Raw genomic sequence first — 27,481 nt, forward strand, 5'->3', positions numbered from 1 at the left:
CCCCATTAATGTTTGTTACCTCTATCAATGATTTGGATGAGAATGTACAAGGCATCTGCAGATGACACTAAAATAGGAGGTATCATGGACAGGTATCAAGGAAGGTTATCAGAAATTGCAGCAGGATCTTGATCAGCTGGGGAAGTGGGCTAATAAATGGCAAATAGAGTTTAATAGAGATAAGTGCATTTTGGAAAGTCAAATCAAGGTAGGAGAATCATGGTGGTAAAAACAATGACTGCAGATGCTGGAAACCAGATTCTGGATTAGTGGTGCTGAAAGAGCACAGCAGTTCAGGCAGCATCCAAGGAGCAGCGAAATCGACGTTTCAGGGAAAAGCCCTTCAAATTCCTGATGAAGGGCTTTTGCCCGAAACGTCGATTTCGCTGCTCCTTGGATGCTGTCTGAACTGCTGTGCTCATTCAGCACCACTAATCCAGAGGGGTTTCATGGTGAATGGTAGGGCCTTAGGGAGTATAATGGAACAGAGTGACCTTGGAGTTCAGGTACATGGTTTCCTGAAAGTGGGGTCACAGATAGATAGAGCAGTAAGAAGGCTTTTGGCACACTGGCCTTCATCAGTCAGAGCACTGATATAGAAGTTGGGAAGTTATGTTACAGTTATGCATGATATTGGTGAAACTGCACTTGGAGAATTGTGTTCAGCTTTGGAAGGAGGTTATTAAGCTGGAAAGGGTACAGAAAACATTTACAATGATGTTGCCAAGACTCAAGGGACAAGCTAGGACCTTTTTCTTTCGCGCACGGAAGGGGGAACCTTATAGAAGTGTATAAGATCATGAGAGGTATGGATAGGGTGAATGCACTCAGTCTTTTTCCCAGGGTTGGGGGATCGTGGACCAGAGGGCATTAGTTTCTGGTAAGAGGGCAAAGAGTAAGTGGGAACCTGAGGGCAACCTGAGGGTACACAGAGGGTGGTACGCATATGGAATGAGCTGCCAGTGGAAGTGGTTGAGGTGGATATATTAACATTTAAAGGCATTTGGACAAGTACATAGATAGGAAAGTTTCAGAAGGATATGGACCAAATGCAAGGAAATGGGGTTAGCGTTGATGGACATTTTGGTTGGCATGGACTAGTTTGGGCCAAAGGGCCTGTCTCCATGCTGCAGGTGTCTATGACTTTAGAACGTACTTATTAAGAACAGTCAGCATAGTTTTATGCAAGGGAAGTTTTGTCTCATAAATTTGATTTGAGTTTTTTGAGAAAGTGACAAAGGTAATTGATATAGGTAAGGCTGGGGATGTTGTCTTTATGTGATTTGGACTATTAAAGATTTGGTTTGGATGAAAATGCAGGTGGTCTGATTCGTAATTTTTCAGACAACGCAAAAATTGGTAGAGTTGTGGATTGTCAGAAAGTTTTACAAATGATATAGCAGGAAAAAGACCAGTTGGAATGTTTAGTCAAGAAATGGTTGCCCAGTGCAAAAAGGAAGCATATAATAAATAACAGGACTCTTAGGAGCATTGATATACAGACTGATTTTGGGTTATAAGGCCAAATCTATTGAAAATGGCAACCATTGCAGATATATCAAGACTTTAGTTTGGCCACATTTGGAGCACTGCGTACAGTTCTGGTCACCACAACATAGGAAGGAAGTAGAGTCTTTGGAGAGGGTGCAAAAGAGATTTACCAGGATTGCAATGTATTAGCTTTAAGGAGAGGTTAGACATACTTGGATTGCTTTCAGTATAGCATTAGAGGCTGAGGGGTAACCTGATAGAAGTATATAAAACTATGAGAGGCGTGATTAGGTTGGATAGTCAGAGTCTCTTCCCCAGGGTGGAAATGTCAAATACTAGGAGGCGTAGGTTTAAGGTAAGAAGGGGAAAGTTTAAAGGAGATGTGTGAGGAAAGTTTTTTTTTAAACAGTGCATGGTTGGGTGCCTGAAATGTGCTGCCAGGAGATGTGGAAGAAGCAGAGACGATAACAATACTTTACAGCAAATGCAAAGACGTGAATAAGCAGGGAATAGATATTTACACACCATGTGGAGGCAGATGTAATTAGTTTAGAATGGCATTGTGCGTGGTACCGACACGGTGGGCCAAATGGTTTGCTTAGGTGCTGTACTGTTCCATCTTCTATTTTACTTAATTGCTTTGGAAGCTCTAAAGTCTCAAATTTTAATGAAAAATTTCAGCAGGTTCCAGGCATTGAGGAATTGCTCAGCAGAATCTTCCATTTGGATGGAGATTTGCTTGCTGAGCTGCAAGTCGTTTTCAAACGGTTTGTCACCATAGTAGGTAACATCATCAGTGAGCCTTCTGGTGGTGGCATGGCCTGCTTTCTATTTATGTGTTTAGGTTTCCTTGGGTTGATGTCATTTCCTGTTATTTTCTCAGAGGGTGGTAAATGGGATCAAAGTCAATGTGTTTGTTAATAAGAGGTCCGGTTGGAATGCCTTGCTTCTAGGAATTCTCATGCGTGTCTCTGTTTGGCTTATCCAAGGATGGATGTGTTGTCTCAGTCAAAGTGAAGTTCTTCCTCATCTGTATGTAAGGATACTAGTGAGAGTGGGTCATGTTTTTTTGTGGCTAGTTGATGTTCATGTATCCTGGTAGCTAGTCTTCTGCCTGTTTGACTAATGTAGTATTTGTTACAATTCTTGCAGGGTATTTTGTAAATGACATTAGTTTTGTTTGTATAGAGTCTTTCAAGTTCCTTAGCTGCTGTTTTCGTGTGTCAGTGGGTTTGTGGAGTACCATGATGCCAGGAAGTCTGAGTAGTCTGGAAGTCATTTCCAACATGTCTTTAATGTTGTGGAGAGTGCCTAGGGCTTTTGGATGTGTTTTGTTTGCTTGATTGGGTTTGTTGCTAAGAAATCTGCAGACTGTGTTCATTAGGTACCCATTCTTTTTGAATACGCTTGTAGAGGTGTGCTGCAGTGTATGGTGGCTCATTGAAATAATGTTCTAATACAGCTTTGTTTCTGGGTGTTGGGATGATTGCTTCTGTAGTTCAGTATTTAGTCCATATGTGTTGTTTTTCTGTAGGCGCTGGTTTGAAGTTCCCCATTGGCTGTTTGCTCTACTGTGCCATCTAGGAATGGCAGCTTTGACAAAGGGTCAGTTAGATTCAAAACATTAGATCTTTTTTCTCCTTACAGATGCTGCTAGACCTGCTGAGATTTTCCAGCATCTGCAGCAATTTACTTTCATTTAATGGCAGTTTGTTGTTGTAGTCCTCCTCTTTAGTGAATTTTATGCCAGTAAGTGTATTAGATTACTTACAGTGTGGAAACAGGCCCTTCAACCCAACAAGTCCACACCAACCCACCGAAGCGCAACCCACCCAGACTCATTCCCCTACACCTAACACCACTGGCAATTTATGCCAGTTCACCTAACCTGCACATTTTTGGATAGTGGGAGGAAACCGGAGCACACGGAGGAAACCCATGCAGGCGTGGAGAGAATATGCAAAATCCACAGAGAGTCACCTGAGGTGGGAAGTGAACCCGGGTCTCTGGCACTGTGAGGCAGCAGCGCTAACGACTGATGGACCACTGCTGATGGTCTTGAAGATTTCCTCTAATTTGTTTCATTTAGTGGTGACGAAGGTGTCATCCATGTAGCGGACCCAAAGTTTGAGTTGGATGGTTGGCAGAGCTTTTGTTCGAGTCTCTGCATTATTGCCTCTGCTAAGAACCCTGATATTGGAGATCCCATGAGTGTTCCATTGGTTTGTCTGTAGGTTTTGTTGTTGCAGGTGAAGTGGGTGGTAAGGCATATGTCCACTAGCTTGATGATGTTGTCCTTGCTGATGAAGTTGGTGGTGTTTGGTGTATGTGTCTTTGATTGTTCTAATTGTGTGGTCAGTGTTTCCTTGGCCAGGTTGATAATGATGGATGTGAACATGGCTGTTACGTCAAAGGAGATCATTATTTCATCCTCTTTTATCTTGGTTTCTTTGATGGTATTCAGGAATTCTTGGGTGCAGTGGATGGAGTAGCGTGAGTGTTCTACTAAGTGTTTTAGACTTTGGTGTACTCCTTGACCAATTTGTAGGTTGATGTTCCAGGTAGTGAGACTATGGGGCTCCAGCTTTGTGAACTTTGGGTAATCTGTAGAAGCATGGTGTGTTGAATCCGTCTAGTTTCATTTTTTGCAGAAACCAACATTTACCAACAGGTGGTGGTAGAACCGACCCAAAAACTAGAGAATCGAATCACAGCCCTACTCAAAAAACTTCAGAAATTTGGAGAAATTAACAAGACCGACTTCCAAAAAATAAAACCAGATGGATCCAACACACCATGCTTCTACAGATTACCCAAAGTTCAAAAACCCTGCTCAGACCCATAGTCTCACTACCCAATGAATACAGTCTGCCAATTTCTCAGCAACAAACCCAAATAAGCAGCAAAACACGTGCATAAACCTAGCCACTCTCCCCTACATCAAAGACATCTTGGAAAGGACTGTCAGACTACTCAGACGTCTTAGCATCATGGTAGCCATAAACCCAGCAATACATTAAAACAGCTGCTAATGAACTTTAAAGACCCTATACAGACAACAAAAACAAGACTAATGTCATTTACAAAATACCTTGCAAGAACTGTAACAAACACTACATTAGACAAACAGGCAGAAAACTAGCCACCAGGATACATGAACATCAGGTAGCCACACAAAAAAAAAAGACCCAGTCTCACTAGTATCTTTACATACAGAGAAGGAAGGACACCAGTTCAACCGGGACAATACATCCATCCTTGGACAAGTCAAACAGAGACACGCATGAGAATTCCGAGAAGCATGGTATTCCAACCAGAACTCTATTAACAAACATATTGGCATGGGTCCCATTTACCAGCTTCCCCCCCCCCGAGAAAAAAACAGGAAATGATGTCACCACAAGAAATGACATTACTAACCCAAGGAAACCTAAACACATAACTAGAAAGCGGGACATGCCACCAACCGGGGGCTCAAGGAGGATGTTACCTACTATAGTGACAAAACAAAACTCAATTCAGCGAGCAAACCTACACCCAGAACCTCAACTACAGCTACAAATTTTCTCAAAACTCGCTAACCTTCAATTTCCTTAGCAATTGTTGTATAGTCTGCTAGGATGGGGACCCTGCAATGTCCTTTCATGCAACTCTCATTTATGAGGCAATAACAACTATCTGACCATCAGAAAATCTGCCTGCTTAATTCAAATTTTGGATTAGTGATGCTGGAAGAGCACAGCAGGATCCGAGGAGAAGCAAAATCGACGTTTCGGGCAAAAGCCCTTCATCAGGAATAAAGGCAGAGCGCCTGAAGCGTGGAGAGATAAGCTAGAGGAGGGTGGGGGTGGGGAGAAAGTAGCATAGAGTACAATGGGTGAGTGGGGGAGGGGATGAAGGTGATAGGTCAGGGAGGAGGGTGGAGTGGATAAGTGGAAAAAAAGATAGATAGGTAGGACAAGTCATGGGGACAGTGCTGAGCTGGAAGTTTGGAACTAGGATGAGGTGGGGGAAGGGAAAATGAGGAAAATGTTGAAGTCCACATTGATGCCCTGGGGTTGAAGTGTTCCGAGGCAGAAGATGAGGTGTTCTTCCTCCAGGCATCTGGTGGTGAGGGAGCGGCAGTGAAGGAGGACCAGGACCTCCATGTCCTCGGCAGAGTGGGAGGGGGAGTTGAAATGTTGGGCCACAGGGCGGTGTGGTTGATTGGTGCGGGTGTCCTGGAGATATTCCCTAAAGCGCTCTGCTTAATTCAAAGCTGTGCTGCCGCTCTGTCTCAAAGTATCCATTTTAATATTCCAAAAAAGCAACAATCTTGTGCAGCTAAAGTGTGCATCACACAATTCCACTTGATATTCACTTATATTTTAGCTGTTTGGAGAATGTCAATTCCATTCTTCAGTCTATTGTTCAAGAGAAAAAATAAATACAGTCCCTTATATTTGGGCGCTATCCCCCTTTTACAGAGCATGGTTGGATGCCTGAAATGTGTTGCCTGGGGATATGGTAGAAGCAGGGATGATAACAACCTTTAACAGCAAATGCAGACAAACATTTGATTTTCAAGAAAAAGGAGACAGGAGCATGTGTACCTCTGCGTTATGTGCCTGTGTGTGGTGACAGTCTGGGGGTGGCACTGGGATTTTCTGGAGAGTAGGTTGGTGTGTAAAGGGAGTGAAGGGGTTGTGTGCATGTCGACTCTGATGTGATGTATGGTGCGCCTGTTGCATGCATGTCTGTGTGCACACGCCTGCATGGGTGTGGCATATCTGGCGTGTCGTGTATGAGGGAGGGATGGAGGTCCATGAGCCAACATGTTACCTTTGTATTTATTTTTCTGGGTCCTGGCCAGCAAAACCCATTAATACATTTATTTTAAAGTCTAATTTAAAATGAATAATATTAACTATGAAGGATTCGATTTCATTAATTTGTAAGATCTCACACAGTCCAATTTATACACAATATCCCACCAAAAATGATGAGATATTCTATTTTAGGAGATTAACGTTGGCCAGAATACAGGGAAAGTTTTCCTAGTTGTTTTGGAAAATTGGCCCAGAGGAGATTGGGAGAGCAGGCAGGGCGCATTGGGGTTAAATGCTTCAATCAAAAGACTATATAAAATAGGAATAATACAGCTATTGTTTTAAAAGTAATCCTGAGTGTTGTAACATGGGTGTCCATTTGGCAGTCTCTGTGTTCGCTCTTTGAAAAGGTTATTCAGTTAGACCCATTCTGCTGTCCATTTCCCATTATCCAGAAGCTCGCTTTTGAAAGTTGTCACTGAATCGGTTTTCACCATTGTTTCAGGCACTACGTTCCAGATCACGTAAAATCTTAGTTTGAGTTGTGAAGAATGACAGAATATCTAATTGAGATGTACAAGATGTTAAAAGGGATTGACAAATAATAGCAAGTGGATGTTCCACAAGGGGAAACGATCTAGGATGAGGCCTTAGTTTATGTTCTTGATGTTGTCTAGGAATTCCTGTTTTGATTGTACGGAATGTTTGAATCCACAGATAAGATGTTCCAGTTTTTGTTGAAGTTCTTTAGCCAGTTTGCGATGGAGTTCCTGGAAATGCCACAATGGGTCTAAGTGGTATGTCTGGTTTGTGTGCCTTGGGTAATCTGTAAAACCTTGGAGTCTTGGTGCTTTCTGGTTTCATCCTTTGTAGATCAGTCCTGGTTTTCAGCCAGTTTGTTTTGTAGGTTTTGTAGTGTGTTGTTTATTCTATTGGTTAACTGTGGCATGGGGTCATACTCCCTCTGTAGGTAGGCGTCGGTATCTGCCAGTAGTTTCTGTGCTTTCTGAATATATTCGGTTTTGTCCACACCCACAACCACAGCGAGAGGTCATAGTTTTCGGCTAATGGTTGGCAAATTTAGAACAGAGAGGAGGAGGAATTACTTCTCTCACGGTGGGCCAGTGGTTAGCACTGCTGCCCCACAACGCTAGAGAACCGGGTTCAATTCCCGCCTTAGGCAATTGTCTGTGTGGAGTTTGCACATTCTCCCAGTGTCTGCGTGGGTTTCCTCTGAGTGCTCCAGTTTCCTCCCACAGACCAAAAATGTGCAGATTAGGTGAATTGGCCATGCTGAATTGCCTGTAGTGTTAGGCGAAGGGGTAAATGTAGGGGAATGGGTCTGGGTGGGTTGCTCTTCGGAGGGTCGGTGTGGACTTGTTGGGCCGAAGGACCTGTTTCCACACTGTAAGTGTGGAATCTAATCTAATCAAAAAAAGGGTCATCAATCTGTAAATCCACTATATCAGAGTGCCGTGGACACTACTACACTGAATAAACTTAAGACAACAGGTAGAGTTTTAATTAGTAAAGAATTAAAGGGCTAGGAGGAGCTAGCATGGAGTTGAGGCCGGAGGCAGATCAGTAATGATCTTGTTGAATAGCAGGGCAGGCTTGCGGAATGCAATGGCCTACTCCCAATTGGATTTCATTCATTATGTTCCCAAGGGATCAGTATAAACACCCTTGTTTTTTTGAACATAACATTAATGATCTGCATCTTGGTGTGCAGGGAACAATTTCCAAGTTTATAGACAATAGAGAACTTGGAAGCACAGCATGACCAATGAAACAAAGTAGAACTTCAAAAGATAGTGCAGTTAGTGGATAGTTGGCAAATGACATCTAATACAGAAAAGTGACAAGGTGATGCCTTTTGCTTAGAAGAACACGGATAGACAAAATAGAATAATTCTAAAGGGGCTGCAGAGACAAAGCAATCTGTATGTACATGTGCACAGATTATTGAACATGGCAAGACATGTAGAGGCAGCATTTCATAAAACATTCAATATCTTCGACTTTATTAATAAAGGGCACAGAGCACAACAGGAAGGAGGTGATGTTGCCTTCACTTGGTAGACCTCAGCAGTGGAGAACTTTGTTCATTTTAGGGTGCCACACTATAAGGCTGTGAATGATCGAGAACAGATTTACACAAATGGTTCCAAGGACAAGGATGTTCGGTTATGGGTATAAATTGGAGAAGCTGTTCTCATTGGAGAAAAAGTGGTTACAGGAGAGCTGAAAGAAGTTTTCAAAATCATAAGAAGAATGGGTAGAGTAGATATGGAGAAATGTTGCCATTTATAAAAAAATCAAGATCAAGGGGGCACAGATTTGCAAAAGAAGCAAATGTCATGTGAGAAAAAGCTTTTCTACACAAGTATCCTTGCGGTTCATAACGTACTGCCTGAAAATGCGGTAGAAGCAGGTTTCATGGAAGGATTCAATAAGGCATTGAATAATTATTTAAGTAGAAACAATATGCAAGGTCTTGGGGAAAGATAGGAGAATGGCAGGAAGTCATCATGCCTATTCAAAGAGCCTGGAGAATGACAATAGGTCTCCTTCAGTGCTGTAACACTAGGGTTGAATGAGTTATTCAATAATCTCAAGTGAGATTCCACTTCATTTTGTTTTTTCCTGCACTGTATGGCTAGTGCTTCTTAAATTCCTTCAGTGGTTACTTGGAATAGTTCTTGTTGCTGTTTTCTGCAGCCTTGACCAAAGCATATATCATAACCAAATCTTCCAAGCAGGGTTTGTGCAATGTCCCAACATATTCTTTAGACTTGCACTCAATGTGGCTACGGATCAGATTTTTATTTTAATTTGCTTAATCCTTTTCAAATTCCTGTGTTAAAAAGGAAAAAAAAATCAGCAATAAAATCCTTTCCTTAATTATTTGACTACATACTCAAAAATGTTATACCCCAATGTCTTTTTAGGCTGATTAAGCAAGTAAATATTGTAAACGAAGTGCAATTGGAAGCAGTAATATCTATTATTTACTGCATTTTGCACATTTCCCTACACGTTAACCAGAAGGCAACATATTATAGTGGGCACTATAATTTAGCTGATGTATAAACCACGCCCTCACTATCAGTTCTTTCAGTATTGCAATACAGAAGATTTTTCACCAATGCAATTTATGTAAAGATGTGAACTTTAGTTTAAAGATGCCAACACATGACAAAGTAAACTTCAGTTTCCATTTGGAACACTATTCGGGGAGGCAAGGGCTTAGTGGTATTATTGCTGGACTGTTAGTCCAGAGACCCAGATAAAGTTCTGGGGCTGAATTCAAATTCTGCCACATACAATTCAATAAAAAATATCTGCAATTAACAGTCTAATGATGACCATGAATCCATTGCTGATTGTTGGATAAACACATCTGATTCACAAATGTCTTTTAAGGAAGGAAACTGCTATCCTTACCTGGTCTGGCCTACATGTGTTTCCAGACCCCAGCAATTTGACTATTAACTGTCCTCTGGGCAATTAGGGATGGACAATATATGCTGGCCAACCAGCGATGTCCTCATCCCTTGAATGAAAAAAAAGTGCAGCACAGGATTTATTGCAGGAAATTAGAACCACTATAATTGAAGAAACAACAACTAAAAGAACAAAATTTGAAGTGTCTTTGAAATATAGCAATATCATTACGTTCCTCCTGTTCAAATTTTGCATTTTCACAAATCACAAGTAGAAAAACATGGAAACAAAACATTTTATAGCATTTTCTAAGCAAACAAAAAAAATTATAAAATTAAGATCATTCTGGTGCAACAAAAGGCTATCACAGTGCTCAAGTGTTCAAGCTATGTTTCCGTGGCCACCTACATTTTCTGCATTCCTTGGTGTGCATACAAGCATATAACAGGGATGTCACATAATTGGTATCATTAATTTATGATCTTTTAAACATTTCTTTGAAATAATGGCCTCATCATGTAATCTAACCTTTAGTGAAAGATGTCAGAGGGGTTCTTGTTAAAAAACTTTAGTAAGGATAGTACAAAGTCAACAGTACTTGTACTAATCCATTTGGTCTAATGTTAAAATAGTAAGGTTTAACAGAATGTTATAGCCTTCCTGTGGATCTTAACTATGAATTTTCGAAATAACAAGGATATGTTTCCCATATCAATACATCATATCAAAATCACTACTGTGACATCCCTACTAATGAGTGGGATCTGGAGCCACACTCCATTGCTTATCCATGCTATTCAGCAAGGTGTCATTTTTGAGAGCTAAAAGCAACAGTGACATAGGATATAAACTGCATCATAATGTTTATTTTTCTGTGCTAATTAGCAAAATGTATACTTGAAAGAGAATCAGAAGCCATATGGATTGGAGCAACAAAGCAATGCTCCAGCGTCCATTTAAGATGCTGTGCTGACTAAAGGGTGCTATTTTTGAGAATCAGAAGTGGGGGAAGACTTGCTCATTCAAAATAATATTTAGCAGGGTGAATACTTAAAAAAACTTAAAGCAATAGGGAATGGGATAAAAAGCCATATTTCAGTACCTGTTCTGGTTTGCTGCCTTCTTTACCAGTAAGAGTTCGTTCTCGCACTGTTGTGGTTCTTTGGCTGCCAGCTCAGATGGCTGCCATTGTCCAGAGCAGCCAAATATAGCTGTAGCATTGCAAGAGAGAAAATACAGGGCAGCCTCAAAAGAGAAATCCAGTGCAAGCAAGTGTAAAGGGGAGAACAAACCCACAAAATACCCAGGAACATTCCCAGGACAGGGGGAGGGAACACGGGAACAACTGGGAGCACCACAACTTACAAAGATTTTCATGTTATGAATATCTCAATCAACATAATAGCATGAAAAACTCAGCAAATCAAGCCCACTCCGATTTCTCTTAACTTAATGTAATATTTCACGTTAATTCTGAACCAAGCAAACTTTAACCTTTGAGGACTGTAGAATTATGCACCATAGCCCTTAACAGATCACAGTCAGAATTTTCATAATTCAGTGAAATTGTGATGAAGGCTCTAAAACATTTTGGTTTTCATGAACGTGAATTTTGAAAAAAAACACAGAAAACACATTTTGTTTCTGAAAGTAGTTATTTCGACCACAAAAGATTGACATTCAAAAGAATCTTCTGTTTAAAAAATCTCAGTGTTATTAAGCATTAGAGCACAATTAAAAGCGATTGAAAACACAATATTTAAAAAGCAAGGAAGTGAAAAACTCAAAGGCCTACACACATGCTTACTGGAAACAGACATGAGGTAAGCTTTCAAAAATAAACAGCTGGCAAAATCAGTGACTAGTTTATATTCTGATTGGGATCCATGTAAGATGTTGCTTGGATTATGATTCAGACATTTCGGAGGCTATTTAACCTTCAATCTTGTTCTGCCAGGCAATAAAAACATTGCTAATCTCTACCTCAATTCCACTTACTTTTCATTTATCCATATGGCTTGAGACTCAAGAAATAACTATCAATTCAGACTTGAAAATTTCAATTTGTTCAGCATTTTCAGCCTTTGGGGTGGGGGGGGGGGGGGGGGGGGGGGGGGGTGGGGGGGGGGTGGGGGGAGAGGTGGGAGAGTGTATTGTAGATTTTCACTACCTTGTGATCCCTATTTTCACTCAAAATTGGCTTAGCCGATTTGAAGATAATGTCCCATTGCTCTCAACTTCTCCAGGCACAGAAATAATATTCCATCAGTTAAGAAATAACTCCATAACCATCTTAACTTGAGATGATTCTAGACCAGCTTTGAAACCGATCACCGTAACTTAATCTTTGAGCTCACAGCATAATTCTGGTGAAAATGTATTAACACCTGCTTCAAGATATATTTTACCCAAGATGTTGCATCCAAAACTGATTAGATGCCTCCAACCAGGGCCTGACCTTAGCTCTGTGGAACTGATGCATACTTCGTCACTTCCATATTCATGCATCTTCAAAATAAAGACAGGACATTAGATGACTAGAAAATGAGGCTTGAGAAGTAGTAATGGGCAACAAAGAAAAGAGGACCAGAATAGGTACTTTGCAACAGCAGCAGCATGCTTCATGAGCCAGGGTGCACAGGTGTAGTGATCATCACTAAGGAGAATGTGCTGGGGAAGCTGAAAGGACTGAAGTTGGATAAATCACTTGGACCGGATGGACTACACCCTAAAGTTCTGAAGAAGATATCGGAGGACATAGTAAAGGCAATGGCGGTGATCTTTCAGGAATCACTAGAGTCAGGAAGAGTGCCAGAGGACCAGAAAATAACAAAGGCAACACCTTTTTTAAGGAGGGAGGGAGGTAGAAGACAGGAAACTATATGTCGGCAAGTCTGACCATGGTCATAGGCAATATTTTAGTGTCATTAAGGATGACACTGGGGATACTTGGAAAGAAATGGTTAAATAGTACTGAGTCAGCACAGCTTTGTCAAGGAGAGGTTATGCCTGACAAATCTATTAGAATTCTTTGAGGAGGTAATGAGCAACATGGACAAAGTAGAGCCAGTGGATGTGATCTATTTGGATTTCCAGAAGCCCCTAGACAAGATGCCCCACAGTAGGCTGCTAAATAAGATAAGAGTTCACGGTGTTAGGGACAAGGTGTAGGCATGGATAGAGGGTTTCCTGACTGGCAGAAGGGAGAGATTGGGAATGAAGGGGAATTTTTCAGGATTGAAGCCAGTGACTAGTGGAGTTCCACAGAGTTCAGTGATAGCACCACAACTATTCACATCATGCATCAATGAAGGAATGGAAGGCTGCTAGGTTTGCAGATGACACAAAGATTGGTAGAGGGACAGATGATGTTGAGGAAGTGAGGAGGCTGCAGAAGAAGTTCAACAGGTGAAGAGAGTGGAAAATAAGTGGCAGATATAATGCAATGTGAAAAAAGTGAGAGATTTGGTGGAACAAAGAGGCAAAGACTATTTTCAAAATGGGGAAAGGCTTCGGAAATCTGAACACAAAGGGACTTGGGAATCCTAGTTCAGGATTGTCTCAAGGGTAACTTGCAGGTTCAGTTAGCAGTTAGGAAGGCGAATATAGTATAGCTTTCATTTAAAGTGGGCTAGGATACAAGAACAGAAATAGGTACTGCTGAGTCTGTATAAGGCTCTCGTCATTTGGAATATTCTGAGCATTTTTGGGTCCTGTATCCAAGGATGGATGTGCTGGCTTTGGTGCGGGTCTACAAGAATGATCCCAGGAATGAGCGGCTTGACAAGTAAGGAGGTTTTGAGGATTCTGAGTCTGTACACAATGGAGTTTAGAAGGAACAAAAACATAAATTGCTGGAAAAGCTCAGCAAGTCTGGCAGTGTCAGTGAGAAGAAACCAAAGTTAGTGTTTCAGGTCCAGCGACCCTTCCTCAAAACTGGACCTGAAACATTAACTTTGGTTTTTCCTCACAGATGTTGAGCTTTTCCAGCAACTTCTGTTTTTGTCACTGATTACAGCATTCACAGTTCTTTCGGAGTTTAGAAGGATGTGGGAGGAGAGGGTAATTGTTTCATTATAGATAACAGAATACTGAGAGGACTGGATAGAGTGGATGTGGAGAAGATGTTTCCACTAGTAGGAGAGAGTAGGACCCAAGGCCACAGCCTCAGAGTGAAGGAACTGAGATGACGAGGAATTTCTTCAGCCAGAGGGTGGTGAATCTGTGGAACTCATTGCTGCTGGAGGCTGTGGAAGCCATGTCATTGCATGTATTTAAGATAGTGATAGACCGTTCTTGATTACTAAGGGATCAAGGGGAGAAGGCAGGACAATGGAGTTGAGAAACAGATCAGCCGTGATTGAATAGTGGAGCTGACTCAATAAGCTGAATTGCCTAATGCTGCTCCTATATTCGCTGGAGTTTAGAAGAATTAGGAGAATCGCATAGATGCCTATAAAATTCTAACAGATCTACACAGGACATAGAGTTGAGTGTGAGATGCTGGAAAAGCACAGTAGGTCAGCCAGCATCTGAGGAGCAGAAAAATTGACATTTCAGACAAAAGCCCTTCATCAGGATTTCTTTTACCCAAAACATCGATTTTCCTGCTCCTCAGATACGGCCTGACCTGCTGTGCTTTTCTAGCACTGCACATTTGACTCTAATCTCCAGCATCTGCAGTCCTCACTTTCTCCTATCCAGGACTTATGCAGGAAGGAGGTTCCAGATGACTGGGGGCAATAGACCAGGGGCCACAGCATAAGGAACTTGAGGTAAGTCACTTAGGGCTGAGACAGGATAATTTTTTTCACCCAGAGAGTGGTGAGTCTGGCGTATCCCTTCAATGCACAAAGTAGTTTAAGCTAATATACTGAATATTTTCAAAAAGGCATTAGATATAATTCTATGGCTAAAGGGATCAAAGGATATGGGGAGAAAGTGGGAACAGGATACTGACTTATTTAGTCAGTCATGATATTACTCAATGGCAGTTAAGATTCAAAAGCCTGAATGCCCTATATCCGCTCCTATTTTCTATGTTTCTTTCTCAAACTCCACATAGACATGCCCCTAGTTACAAAAGAAATCAATTCAATTAAGCATACACCATCTGCCCTTCAGAAATCCAGGCTGATACTCTGATTTATTTTTTTCACAAATCCAAGTGCTCAATCACATCCATACTGGTAAGACTAATTCCAGCAATGTTTCCACTACTGACATGCTTGCCATCTGACATGGTCACAATTTTTCCCATCATATACTATTCACAAATCCAGAGATCTCTTGATAATTGTAATAGAGCTGTAATTTTCTCATCAATAATATCTTGGGGTGGTACTGTTCCCAAATTAAAGGTTTATATTAAGTCCACCAAGTTCTACGATTTCTTTTCAGGTGCTTTGCACCACTGGTAATTCGTTCTCTTCTTCCACTATAAAAGTGGTTACAAACTATTCATTTAACATGCCTACCATGAACTATAATCTTAATTGTTTTTTCCACTACCACTCACTCTCTGGGCGGTGGCACAGTGGTTACCTCACAGCGCCTGAGACCCGGGTTCAATTCCCGACTCAGGCGACTGACTGTGTGGAGTTTGCACGTTCTCCCCGTGTCTGCGTGGGTTTCCTCCGGGTGCTCCAGTTTCCTCCCACAGTCCAAAGATGTGCGGGTCAGGTGAATTGGCCAAGCTAAATTGCCCGTAGTGTTGGGTAAGGGGTAAATGTAGGGGTATGGGTGGGTTGCGCTTCGGCGGGTTGGTGTAGACTTGTTGGGCCGAAGGGCCTGTTTCCACACTGTAAGTAATCTAATCTCTCTCTTTCAGTGCATTCACATTTATTTTTTAAAAATCTGCTTAGCTTTGAACTCTTTTGTAAGTTGCTTTTAATATTCATTTTTACATCTCATGATGTGGTGAGTGTCCCTTTCGTGTCCCTTTCCTACTTCATAATTTCCACTTTCCTTGCATTTGTGGAAGACTTTCTCCTTCAATCATCAATTGTTGACCATTTTTTCAATAGTGTTACACAGATACACATGTTGCCTAGGTACACCTACTAGCCTTTCTTATGAAAACTTCTCGATATCTGACTTTAGGGTTACCAATTCATAGCTCAAGCCCAGGTAATGTCTCATCCCTTCTGGCTCACTGAATTTTAAAATCATGGTTGTGACTCTCCCTTCTTCTTAAATCCAATGTCAAATTCAATCATATTATGATCATGATTTCAAAGATGCATATTCACGGTCAGATTATTGCCTACTTCTGGTTTTGTTTAATAATAGGATAACTTCACAGTGCGGAAAGCAAACTCCAGTTATTTGCTTTGATAAGCCAAACCAAATAACAATTTCCAATTTTAGAAAGTTTCAGGAAGTCAGTCTAAAAATATACTTGAACCCTGTTTTACTACTAATAGGTAGCTGAATCTGATTGCTGTTTTATGATCAACAGTTAATATAGGAAAGATTCTAAAGTGATATAGAGAGATCTGGGTAGTCTTTATTTACCAGATACTCTCAAGATTGCAAGACGTTATGCCTACTTTACATAGGGCAGCACAGTGGTACAGCGGCTAGCACTGCTGCCTCATATCTGGATTCAATTCTAGCCATTGGCGACTGTGTGGAGTATGCACGTTCTCCCAGTGTCTGCATGGGTTTCCTCCCACAGTCCAAAGTTTAGGTGGACTGGCCATGCTAATAAAAAGTTTCCCATAGTGTCCAGGGACGTGCAGGCTAGATGGGTTCAGCCATGGTAAAAAACCCCATAAGGGGGTGCGGTGTTCCTTGGAGGATTAGTGTAGACTTAATGGGTCAATTGGTCTTTTTCTGCATAGAAAGATCATGGAAACTCTCTTTCTGAGGATTCTACATGAAGATCATAAATCTTTGTAAAAAGAGCACAGAAACTGGAAGGGGGATTATAGAAAACTGAGTTAAACAAAAAGAAATCAAATTTAAATAGAAAGTAGTGCCAAAATACATTCTAAATTAGGATATCCTAACACTGCATTCTAATCAATGGTCTGTGTTGTCAATTCAAACTCAGTTTTTTTCTCATTTCATAACGATTTCATCATATCATTTGGAGTGTAAAACAGAATTAGATAAATGTTGTCCTGCATTATTAAATTTTACAAGAGGCTTCCCTGATAATCTTCATAGAGCAGTTCATCAATAAATAGAAATTCATGCAAACAATAAATACCATTATTTACTGTTTTATTTATAAACATAAATTATGAATAAATAAAGATACAAGTGGATTTTGAAAGTAAACAGATAGTAACTTTTGACTGCCATCATCTGAGCAGCATTTCTCAGTCTTTACTTTGACATTTCAATCCTTTAAGACCTTTATCTATTCTGCACCTTTGAAATATGCTGATGAATAATCTTCAATACCACATGTTACAGAAATTAAAATCCTATCAAGCAATGCACATTGATTTAAATTTGGACATTTAGCTGGAATTATAAGTATTTGAATGGTGCAAAATACCACCCTGTACTCAAAGGATTAAATTGAAGTCATATGCATATCACCAACAGACAAATTTAAAATAGAAAACTAATCAATTAAACTTGGCAAGATAAAACACCACTTACCAGTACACACTAGACCCTCTCTATAAAGTTGTCTTTTGCAGTCACACAAAAAGCTCGCTATAGTGACGAGTGTGTTGGAGATAGTCTTTTATATGGTTCCCCTATAGAGAGGGAGCCATAAGGAATATGCGTTATCGGAGGGGTTGTAGCATACTAGACAATGTTATAGCAAGGGGCTAGTGTAGTCAGCTTTTGTTTTATCCTACCATCTCTAATAACTATGTGACAAATTTTTGACGAATGGTGCTTCATTTATGTACTTGTTCTAATACAGGAAATTTGTGCAACATGAAAATCTTTTGTTAGAGGATACCACAAGCTCTAATGCACCACACTCTTCAAAAATCTGTATTTTTTTTCCAGCACCAGGATACTATGCAAACAAAAAGTGATGGTATTAGTTTCATTTAAAAATTCTAGATGACCAAGTATTCCTTGTTAAAAAAGATATTTCATTGATCAAGTCAGCAAATTATAGTATTCTACTGCTTTAGACTAATTTTACATCAGACAGAAATCAACTTTCAGTGTGAAAATAAAGAAGTATATCAACTTACAGAGGGAGGAGGAGATTCTCTGCCAATCAGAGGTGTGTTCTCACAACGGGGATTCTGGTAAGTTGTGTTCTGGCTCCTGTTTAAGAAACAGAACAGTTACATTTGTGTCATAACTAAAGAGGTACTGGACACAGTCTAAGTAAATTGTTCATAATAGAACTTGAGTCACTTTACTGTATTTGAATATCCATACTGTATAGAAGGCGGCACATGATATTTAGGAAAACAATTTTGTACACAGCACTTCCTCATTTAATACAGGAAAATAATAAAATTAGTTCCTAAATAAAATGCTGCAGGTTTGGAAAGCTTTTGTGTAGTCTCTTTCCTTTCAAAGCTACTCTAATCATATCGATTCCATAGAATATGTCAGGATGCATTAGCAAACTAACTTGGGAGAAACTCTGAAGCAATATATGTTAAAAAGTACACCCCATAACTTTTAAACTATAGTACCGGAGTTAAAACATTTATGATGAGTTTAGTATTTAAAGTCTTGATTTCCATGGGCCAATTACTTTCTTGAAAGCATTTGCAATAAAAGAGGCATTGCTACTCCGAATAGAAATCAAGATGATTGACTTTGAAAGGCTGCAAAAAAACAGATTTTATTTTTATCCAGAACCAAAGGAAATGGGCAGAAAAGTCAAGGCTCCATGACAACTATAAATTACACGCTAAATGACATCCATTTTTCTGCTCTTGCACCTCAGTTTGCACCTCTTCAAAAATAGATTGCATTGACTTTTCAAACTGGGTAAAAAAATCAGCTGGGAACACTAGGAATTCCAATCTACAAACACCACCTGGCAAAGTTATCACTTCTTTTAATAAACTGTCAGATCAGTAACAGTAAAAAAATACTGATTGCTAATTTGTGTTCCCAACTCAACATGATTATAATTTAACATTCTTTATAAACTGGTCATAAACAAACAGTATTTGTTCAATCTCTCTTGATAATTTAGAGCAGAGGGGATGGAGGCTAGGGCAGTTGCATGCTCCTCTTACAGGATGTGGGAGATAAGGGTCACCACTGGTGTCCCTGCTGACCTCATTTGCAAGAAATGCACTCACTCCAGCTCCTCACCGACTGCGTTAGGGAAGTGGAGCTAGAGCTGTGTGAAGTTCGGATCATTCAGGAGACTGAGGGGGAGATGGAGAGGAGTGATAGGGAAGTAGTCACATCTAACTTACAGGACAAAGGTAGCTGACCACCAGGAGAGGGAAAGGGAATAGGCAGACAATGCAAGGACCCCCTGTGACCACTCCCCTCAATAATAAGTACATCATTGTGGGTACTGTTTGGGGGCGGGAGGGGTATGGAAACTACCAGGGGAAAGTCACAGCGGCCAGTGGCACTGAGCCTGGCTCTGTGGCTCAGAAGGGAAATGGGGGAGAATCGGAGAGCAATAGTGACAGAAGATTCAATGGCGAGAGGTACAGACAGGAGATTCTGTGGCTATGAATGAGACTCCCGGGTGCCAGGCTCAGGGATATCTCGGATCAGGTCTACAGGATTCTTAAGGGGGAGGGTGAGCAGTCAGAAGTCGTGGCACATGTCAGTACCAATGACATAGTAAGGGAAAGAGATGAGGACCTGAAAAGGGACTATAGGGAGTTAGATGCCTCACGTGTTAATGAGGTTAGGAATAGAGATCGCGTGCAGGTGAACATGTGGCTGCAAGGCTGATGAAGGAAGGAGGGCTTCAGATATGTGGATCATTGGTACATCTTCTGGGGAAGGTGGGACCTGCACAAGAAGGATGCCTTGCACCTGAACTGGAGGGGCGCCAATATCCTGGGTGGGAGGTTTGTGAGAGCTCTTCGCAAGCCTTTAAACTAGATTCATAGGGAGGTGGGAACCTGAGCTACTAATTAGATGAGGGAGTAGGTAGTAAACAGCCACATACTTTGTGCAGAGGCTGTGAGGAGGGATAGGCACTTAATAGGGCAAAGGAGTAAGTCAGTGTAATGGGCTGAAGTAGAACATAGAACAATACAGCGCAAAACAGGTCCTTCGGCCCTCGATGTTGCGCCAACCTGTGAACTACTCTCAGCTCGTCCCCCTACACTATCCCATTGTCATCCATGTGCTTATCCAAGGCTTGTTTAAATCTTCCTAATGTGGCTGAATTAACTACATTGGCAGGTAGGGCATTCCACGCCCTGACCACTCTCTGAGTAAAGAACCTGCCTCTGACAGCTGTCTTAAATCTATCACCCCTCAATTTGCAGTTATGCACCCTCGTACAAGCTGACATCATCATCCTAGGAAAAAGACTTTCACTGTCTGCCCTATCTAATCCTCTGATCATCTTGTATGTCTCTATCAACTCTCCTCTTAGCCTTCTTCTTTCCAATGAGAACAGACCCAAGTCTCTCAGCCTTTCCTCATTAGACCTCCCCTTCAGACCAGGCAACATCCTGGTAATTCTCCTCTGCACCTTTCCCAATGCTTCCACACTCTTTCCGAAATATGGCACCCAGAACTGTACACAATATTCCAAGTGTGGCCACACTAGTATTTTGTATAGTTGCAGCATGATATTGTGGCTCAATCCCTCTACTAATAAAACCTAACATACCGTGTGCCTTCTTAACAGCACTATCAACCTGGGTGGCAACTTTCAGGGATCTATGTACATGGACTCCAAGATCCCTCTACATTACCAGCAAGCTTTCCAATGACCCAGTACTCTGCCTTCCTGTTATTCTTCCCAAAGTGCATGACCTCATGTTTATCTGCATTGAACTCCATTTGCCACCTCTCAGCACAATTCTGCAGTTTATCTAAGTCCCCCCGCAACCTGTAACATTCTTCCAAACTGTACACTACTCCACTGACTTTAGTGCCATCTGCAAATTTACTGATCCATCCAAAAGAAAATTCAAAAAGGGAAAAAAGCAGCATTTGCAAGGTTGAGGAAGCTAAAAATCAGACAGCGCCTGTGAGGAGCATAAGGAAAGCAGGAAAGTACTCAAGCAGAGAATTAGGAGAGCATGAAGAGGCCATGAAATCATCTTGACAAGTAGGGTTAAAGAGAATCCCAAGGCATTGTATAGATACATTAAAAACAAAAAGGATAACTAGGGAGAAGTTAGGACCACTCAAGGATAAAAGAAAGAACTTGTGCTTAGAGGCACAGGATGTGGGTGACATTCTAAATGAGTATTCTGCATCAATACTTACCCAGGAAAAAGATTTGGAGAAAAGTAGGATTTGTGTGGAGCATGCTAATATGCTAGGACATTTTGAGATCAAGAAATGGTGTTGGATCTCTTGAAGAGCGTTTACGTGGATAAGTCCCCAGGGTCCAATGGTACTTACCCCAGGCTACTGAGACACACAAGAGAGGAGATTGCTGGGGCCTTGATGAAGATCTTTGTATCCTCACTAGCCACTGGAGAGGACTGACGAATAGCTAATGTTGCTCCTGTCTTCAAGAAGGGAAATAGGGATAATCTTGAAAACGATAGACCAGTGAGTCTCACATCGGTGGTTGGGAAGCTATTGGAGAGATTTCTTAGGGATAGGATTTACATACATTTGAAAAATATTGCTAATTAGGGACAGTCAGCATGGCTCTGTGCAGGGCAGGTCAGGTCTTACTAACTTCAATGAATTTTTGGAGGACTTTTATCTATGTTCACAGTGGAAGAGACAAAGTGCACAGTGAATCAAGGAAAACGAGGCAAAAGGAACTTGAAGCGATCAGTTGAGAAAATGTACTGGCAGAACCAATGGGACGAAAGGCTGACAATGACCTGTATCTAAAGATATTAACTATGGCTACAGAGGTAGTGGATGCATTCTCTGTAATATTTCATATTCCCCTAGATTCTGGACAGCTTCAGGCATTGCTAAAGTTAACTATACACAAGAGACACAGAAAGCAGGAAAGCACAGGCCAGTTAGTCTCACACTGTGGTACGAATATGGTAGAATTCATTTTTAAGGAGATAATAGCACAGACATTTAAAAAAAAATCACAATTCAATCAGGCAGAACCTGAGGAGACTTGACAGGGTTGATGCATCATAGAGCAGTCTACAAATAAAAGGACACAGTTTCAAAATAAAGAGCCTCCTATTTATGATGATGATAAGGAACAATCTCTTTGCTGAGGGTTATCAATGTATGATATTGGGTTCTTGAATAGGTTAGAGTGTTGTGAGAGATGAAAGATTTAAAAGGGACCTAAGGCGCAACATTTTTATGGAGAGAGTGGCACGTGTATGCAATAAAACTGCTTGAGAAAGTGATGGAGGCTCATACAATTTCAAAATCTAAAAGGCATTGATGTGTTCCTGAATAGGAAGAGTTTAGAGGCATCTGGATAGTGGTAACAGGATAGGTCAGAGTCAGCATGGATTTATGAAGGGAAAATCATGCTTGACTAATCTTCTGGAATTTTTTGAGGATGTAACTCTGAAGATGGACGAGGGAGATCCAGTAGATGTAGTGTACCTGGACTTTCAGATAAAGTCCCACATAGGAGGTTAGTGAGCAAAATTAGGGCGCATGATACTGGGGGCAACGTACTAACTTGGATTGAAAGTTAGTTGGCTGACAGGAAACAGTAGTGATAAACGGCTCCATTTCGGAATGGCAGGCAGTGACCAGTGGGGTACCGCAGGGATCAGTGCTGGGACCGCAGCTTTTTACAATATATATTAATGATATAGAAGATGGTATTAGCAATAACATTAGCAAATTTGCTGATGATACTAACCTGGGTGGCAGGGTGAAATGTGAGGAGGATGTTAGGAGATTACAGGGTGACCTGGACAAATTAGGCGAGTGGTCAGATGCATGGCAGATGCAGTTTAATGTAGATAAATGTATGGTTATCCACTTTGGTGGCAAGAACAGGAAGGCAGATTACTACCTAAATGTAATCAATTTAGGTAAAGGGGCAGTACAAAGAGATCTGGGTGTTCTTGTACACCAGTCAGTGAAGGTAAGCATGCAGGTACAGCAGGTAGTGAAGAAGGCTAATAGCATGCTGGCCTTCATAATAAGAGGGATTGAGCATAGAAGCAAAGAGGTTCTTCTACAGCTGTACAGGGACCTGGTGAGACCACACCTGGAGTATTGTGTGCAGTTCTGGTCTCCAAATTTGAGGAAAGACATTCTGGCTATAGAGGGAGTGCAGCATAGGTTCACGAGGTCAATTCCTGGAATGGAGGAATTACCTTACGCTGAAAGACTGGAGCGACTGGGCTTGTATACCCTTGAGTTTAGAAGACTGAGAGGGGATCTGATTGAGGCATATAAGATTATTAAAGGATTGGACACTCTGGAGGCAGGAAACAGGTTTCCGCTGATGGGTGAGTGCCGAACCAGAGGACAGAGCTTAAAAATATGGGGTAGACCATTTAGGACAGAGATGAGGAGAAACTTCTCCACCCAGAGAGTGGTGGCTGTGTGGAATGCTCTGCCCCAGAGGGCAGAGGAAGCCCAGTCTCTGGATTCATTTAAAAAAAAAGAGTTGGATAGAGCTCTCAAAGATAGTGGAATCAAGGGTTATGTAAATAAGGCAGGTACAGGAGAGTGATTAAGGATGATCAGCCATGATCATATTGAATGGTGGTGCAGGCTCGAAGGGCAGAATGGCCTACTCCTGCATCTATTGTCTATTGTCTATAGGCCAAATGCTGGCAAAGGGACTGGTTTAATTTTGGATATCTGGTCAGCATGAACAAGTTGGACTGAAAGGTCTCTTTCCATGCTGTACAACTCAAATGACAATGACATTACAACAGAAGCTGAAGTCCCTTACAAAATACTTGAACCAATACCATTGTGGTAATGCTACAATCAGCAACAGTAGTGTGAAGACTTGTTCCTCCCACAGATGATTACTTTTAAATATGGTGCTTGTGTCTATTTTAATGCAAGAGCTGAAAATGTGTTGCTGGTTAAAGCACAGCAGGTCAGGCAGCATCCAAGGAACAGGAAATTCGACGTTTTGGGCCAGAGCCCTTGACGTCGAATTTCCTGTTCCTTGGATGCTGCCTGACCTGCTGTGCTTTAACCAGCAACACATTTTCAGCTCTGATCTCCAGCATCTGCAGACCTCACTTTTTACTCTATTTTAATGCATGTCATGTCATGAATAAGGGTGACAAACTCAAGAGATCAGTTCTTGGAACTATGATGCTGTGGCCATTATGGAGCCTTGGTTATCGCAAAGGCAGTAATGGTTGTTGGATTTTCCAGGGTTTTAGATATTTCAAAAGGAATATCAGGGAAGGTAAAAGAGGTGGAGGCATGGATTTGCTAATCAGGGATGGTGTCAAAGCTGCAGACATGGAGATCATCGAGGAGGGTTTGTCCACAGAGGGTCAGAAACAGGAAAGGAGCAGTTGCTTTATTGAGAGTTTTCTACAGACCCTCCAATAGCAACAGACACACAAAAGAGCAGATTGGGAGGCATATTTTGGAAATGTGCAGAAGTAACGGGGTTGTTGTCATGTGTGAATTTAACTTCCCTAATATTGTTTGGAACCTACTTAGTTCAGATAGTTTGCATGGAGCAGTTTTTTGTCAGGTGTGTTCAGGAGGCATTCCTGACACAATATGTAGATAGGCCGACTAGAGGGGAGGCCATATTGGATTTGGTGCTTGGCAACGAATCATGCGGGTGTCTGATCTCTGTGGGAGAGCATTTTGGTGATAGTGATCACAACTCCCTGAAATTTAGATTAGATTACGATTCCCTACAGTGTGGATGCAGGCCCTTTGGCCCAACCAGTTCACACCGACCCTCCAAAGAGGGTCACCCAGACCCATTCCCCTCTGACGAATGCACCTAACATTACGGGCAATTTAGCATGGCCAATTCACCTGACCTGCACATCTTTGTGTGCTGTGGGAGGAAACCGAAGCACTCGGAGGAAACCCATGCAGACACAGGGAGAATGTGCAAACTCCACACAGATAGTTGCCCGAGACTGGAATTGAACCTGGGACCCTGGTGCTGTGAGGCAGCAGTGCTAACTACTGAGCCACATGATGCCCTTAGAATACTCGTGCAGAGGGATAGGAGCAGATAGTATTGGAAAGTATTTAATTGTGGGAGGGGGAATTACAATGCCATTAGGCAGGATTCTGGTGCCTAAGCTGGGAATGTATGTTCTCAGGGAAATGCAGAACAGACATGTGGAGGTTGTTTCAGAAGCACTTGCTGATAGTGAAAGACAGATTTGTCCCACCAAGGCTAAGAAGGTTGGTAGGTTGAAAGAACCTTGGGTGACAAGGGTTATGGAACATCTAGACAAGAGGAAGAAGGAAGCGTACTCAAGGTTGAGAAGGCAAAGATCAGACATGGCTTTAGAGGGTTACAAGGTAGCCAGGAAGGAACTGAAGAATGGACTTAAGAGAGCTACAGGGGGCAAGAAAAAGCTATAGCAGGTCGGATTAAGGAAAACCCTAAGGCGTTCTACACTCATGTGAGGAACAAGAGGATAGCCAGTGTGAGGGTAGGGCCGATCAGGGATAGTGGAGGGAACTTGCATCTGGAGTCGGAGTAAGTAGGGAAGGTCCTTAATGAATATTTTGCTTCACTACTGAATAGGACCTTGATGTTTCGGAGGACAGCGTGAAACAGACTAATATGACAGAATGATGTTAGGAAGGAGGATGTGCTGAGAACTTTTAAAAACATCGGATTGATAAATCCCCTGGACTGGTCGGGATATACCCTTAGTTACTACAGGAAGCAAGGAAAGAGATTGCTGCACCGTTGGCGATGATCTTTGTGTCCTCACTGTCGACTGGAGTAGTGCCAGATGGTTGGAATGTGACAAAGGTTACCCACTTGTTCAAGAAAGGGGATAGGGGTCATCCTGGGAATTATAGACCAGACGGTCAGTCTTACATCTGTGGTGCGCAAGGTATTGGAGAGGATTCCAAGAGACAGGATTTATGATTACTTGGAAAACCATAGTTTGATTAGAGATACTCAGCACGGCTTTGTGAAGGGCAGGTCATGCCTCACAAGCCTTCGGAATTCTTCGAGGATACAACAAAACACATTGATAAAGGGAGAGCAGTGGATGTGGCTTACATGGATTTTAGCAAGGCATTTCATAAGGTTTCCTATGGTAGGCTGATTCAGAAAGTAAGGAGGCATGGGATACAGGGAAACCTGTCTGTCTGGATACAGAATTGGCTGGCTCATTAGAGGACAAGAGGGTGGTGGTAGTTGGAACATATTCAGCCTGGAGCTTTGTAATCAGTGGTGTTCCGCAGGATCGGTCCTGGGACCTCTGCTCTTTGTGATTTTTATAAATGACTTGGATGAGGAAATGTAAGGGTGGGTTTGCTGATTAAACAAAGCTTGGTGGAAAGGCAGATAGTGTGGAGGGTTATTGTAGATGCAACAAGACATTGACAGGATGCAGAACTGGGCTGATAAGTGGCAGATGGCATTCAACGTGGAAAAGTGTGAAGTCATTCACTGTGGAAGATCGAATTTGAAAGCAATACAACGGGTTAAAGGCAATGGATCTTGGGGTACATGTCCATGGATCCCTCAAAGTTGCCACCCAGGTTGATAGGGTTATTAAGGTGGCGTAAGGTGTGTTGGCTTTCATTAACAGGGCGTTGAGTTTAAGAGTTGCAAGGTTATACTGCAGCTCTAGAGAGTGCTGGTTACGCCACTATTGTGTTCAGTTCTGGTTGCCTTATTATAGGAAAGATGCAGAAGTTTTAGAGAAGGTGCAGAGGAGATTTACCAGGATTCTGCCTGGACTAGAGAGTATGTCTTATGAAGAAAGCTCGAGGGAGTTAGAACTTTTCTCACTGCAGGGAAGGAGGATGAGAAGTAACTTGATAGAGGTGTACAAGATGATGAAAGGCATAGATAGAGTGGATAGCCAGAGACTTATTCCCAGGGCAGAAAGGGTTATCACAAGGGGCATAACTTCAAGGTGATTGGAGGAAAGTTTAGGGGAGATGGCAGAGGTACATTCTTTACACAGAGTGGTGGAACATGAAATGCACTGCCTGCAGTGGTACTAGATTCAGATACATTAGGGACATTTAAACGACTGTTGATTAGGCACAACGTATGTTACTCCGACCTTAGAGTTGGATAAAAGATCGGCACGACATCGAGGGCCGACAGTCTGTACTGTGCTGTTTTATGTTTAAATATATAATTTGTCATTTTTCACTTTTTGAAACTGACATTTTGAAACCAAAGGAAATAAAAGCAAAATAGAATACAGGAACTAGAAGAGGAGGAGGTGATTCCATCACTTACATGTATTCTGTAACAGGAGCATTGCTGACCGTATGTGCTGCAGCAGGAATACTGGTCTCACTACCAAAACTACTCCCACAGCTGTACAGGCTGGGCATGTGAACTCTGTACAGGTTGTCATGCTGCTGCCGGTTTCCTTGTGGGCTCACAATATCTTCGTCGCCATCATCGTCAACATGACTATTTTCAGAAAGGGAAATACAAACAGAATCAAAATCAGGCATGGCACACTTATTTAAACTAATGCATAATGCTACGATATAATATTCAGTATGGCGTACATTTT

The 27,481-nt window shown here is 41.7% G+C and overlaps 1 protein-coding gene across 3 annotated transcripts in view; it reads right to left on the bottom strand.

Annotated features, from left to right (window-relative positions):
* Nucleotides 1-27,481, bottom strand: part of LOC132825547 (protein tweety homolog 3-like) — a 303,535-nt gene that overhangs the window by 11,145 nt on the left and 264,909 nt on the right. The window contains exons 12-14 of one of the 3 annotated variants that reach the window (XM_060840923.1): nt 27,196-27,375; nt 17,921-17,996; nt 10,849-10,957 (exon numbers count right to left, since the gene is read on the bottom strand). In XM_060840923.1, coding sequence (XP_060696906.1) covers nt 10,871-10,957; nt 17,921-17,996; nt 27,196-27,375 — 343 coding nt within the window. In that variant the 3' untranslated portion in view covers nt 10,849-10,870. Of the gene's footprint in view, nt 1-10,848; nt 10,958-17,363; nt 17,465-17,920; nt 17,997-27,195; nt 27,376-27,481 lie in introns of all 3 variants that reach the window. The other 2 variants (XM_060840925.1, XM_060840924.1) reach the window with 2 other exon arrangements.

The sequence above is a fragment of the Hemiscyllium ocellatum genome, chromosome 20 (assembly GCF_020745735.1).
Source record: "Hemiscyllium ocellatum isolate sHemOce1 chromosome 20, sHemOce1.pat.X.cur, whole genome shotgun sequence".
Taxonomy (NCBI): Eukaryota; Metazoa; Chordata; class Chondrichthyes; order Orectolobiformes; family Hemiscylliidae; genus Hemiscyllium; species Hemiscyllium ocellatum.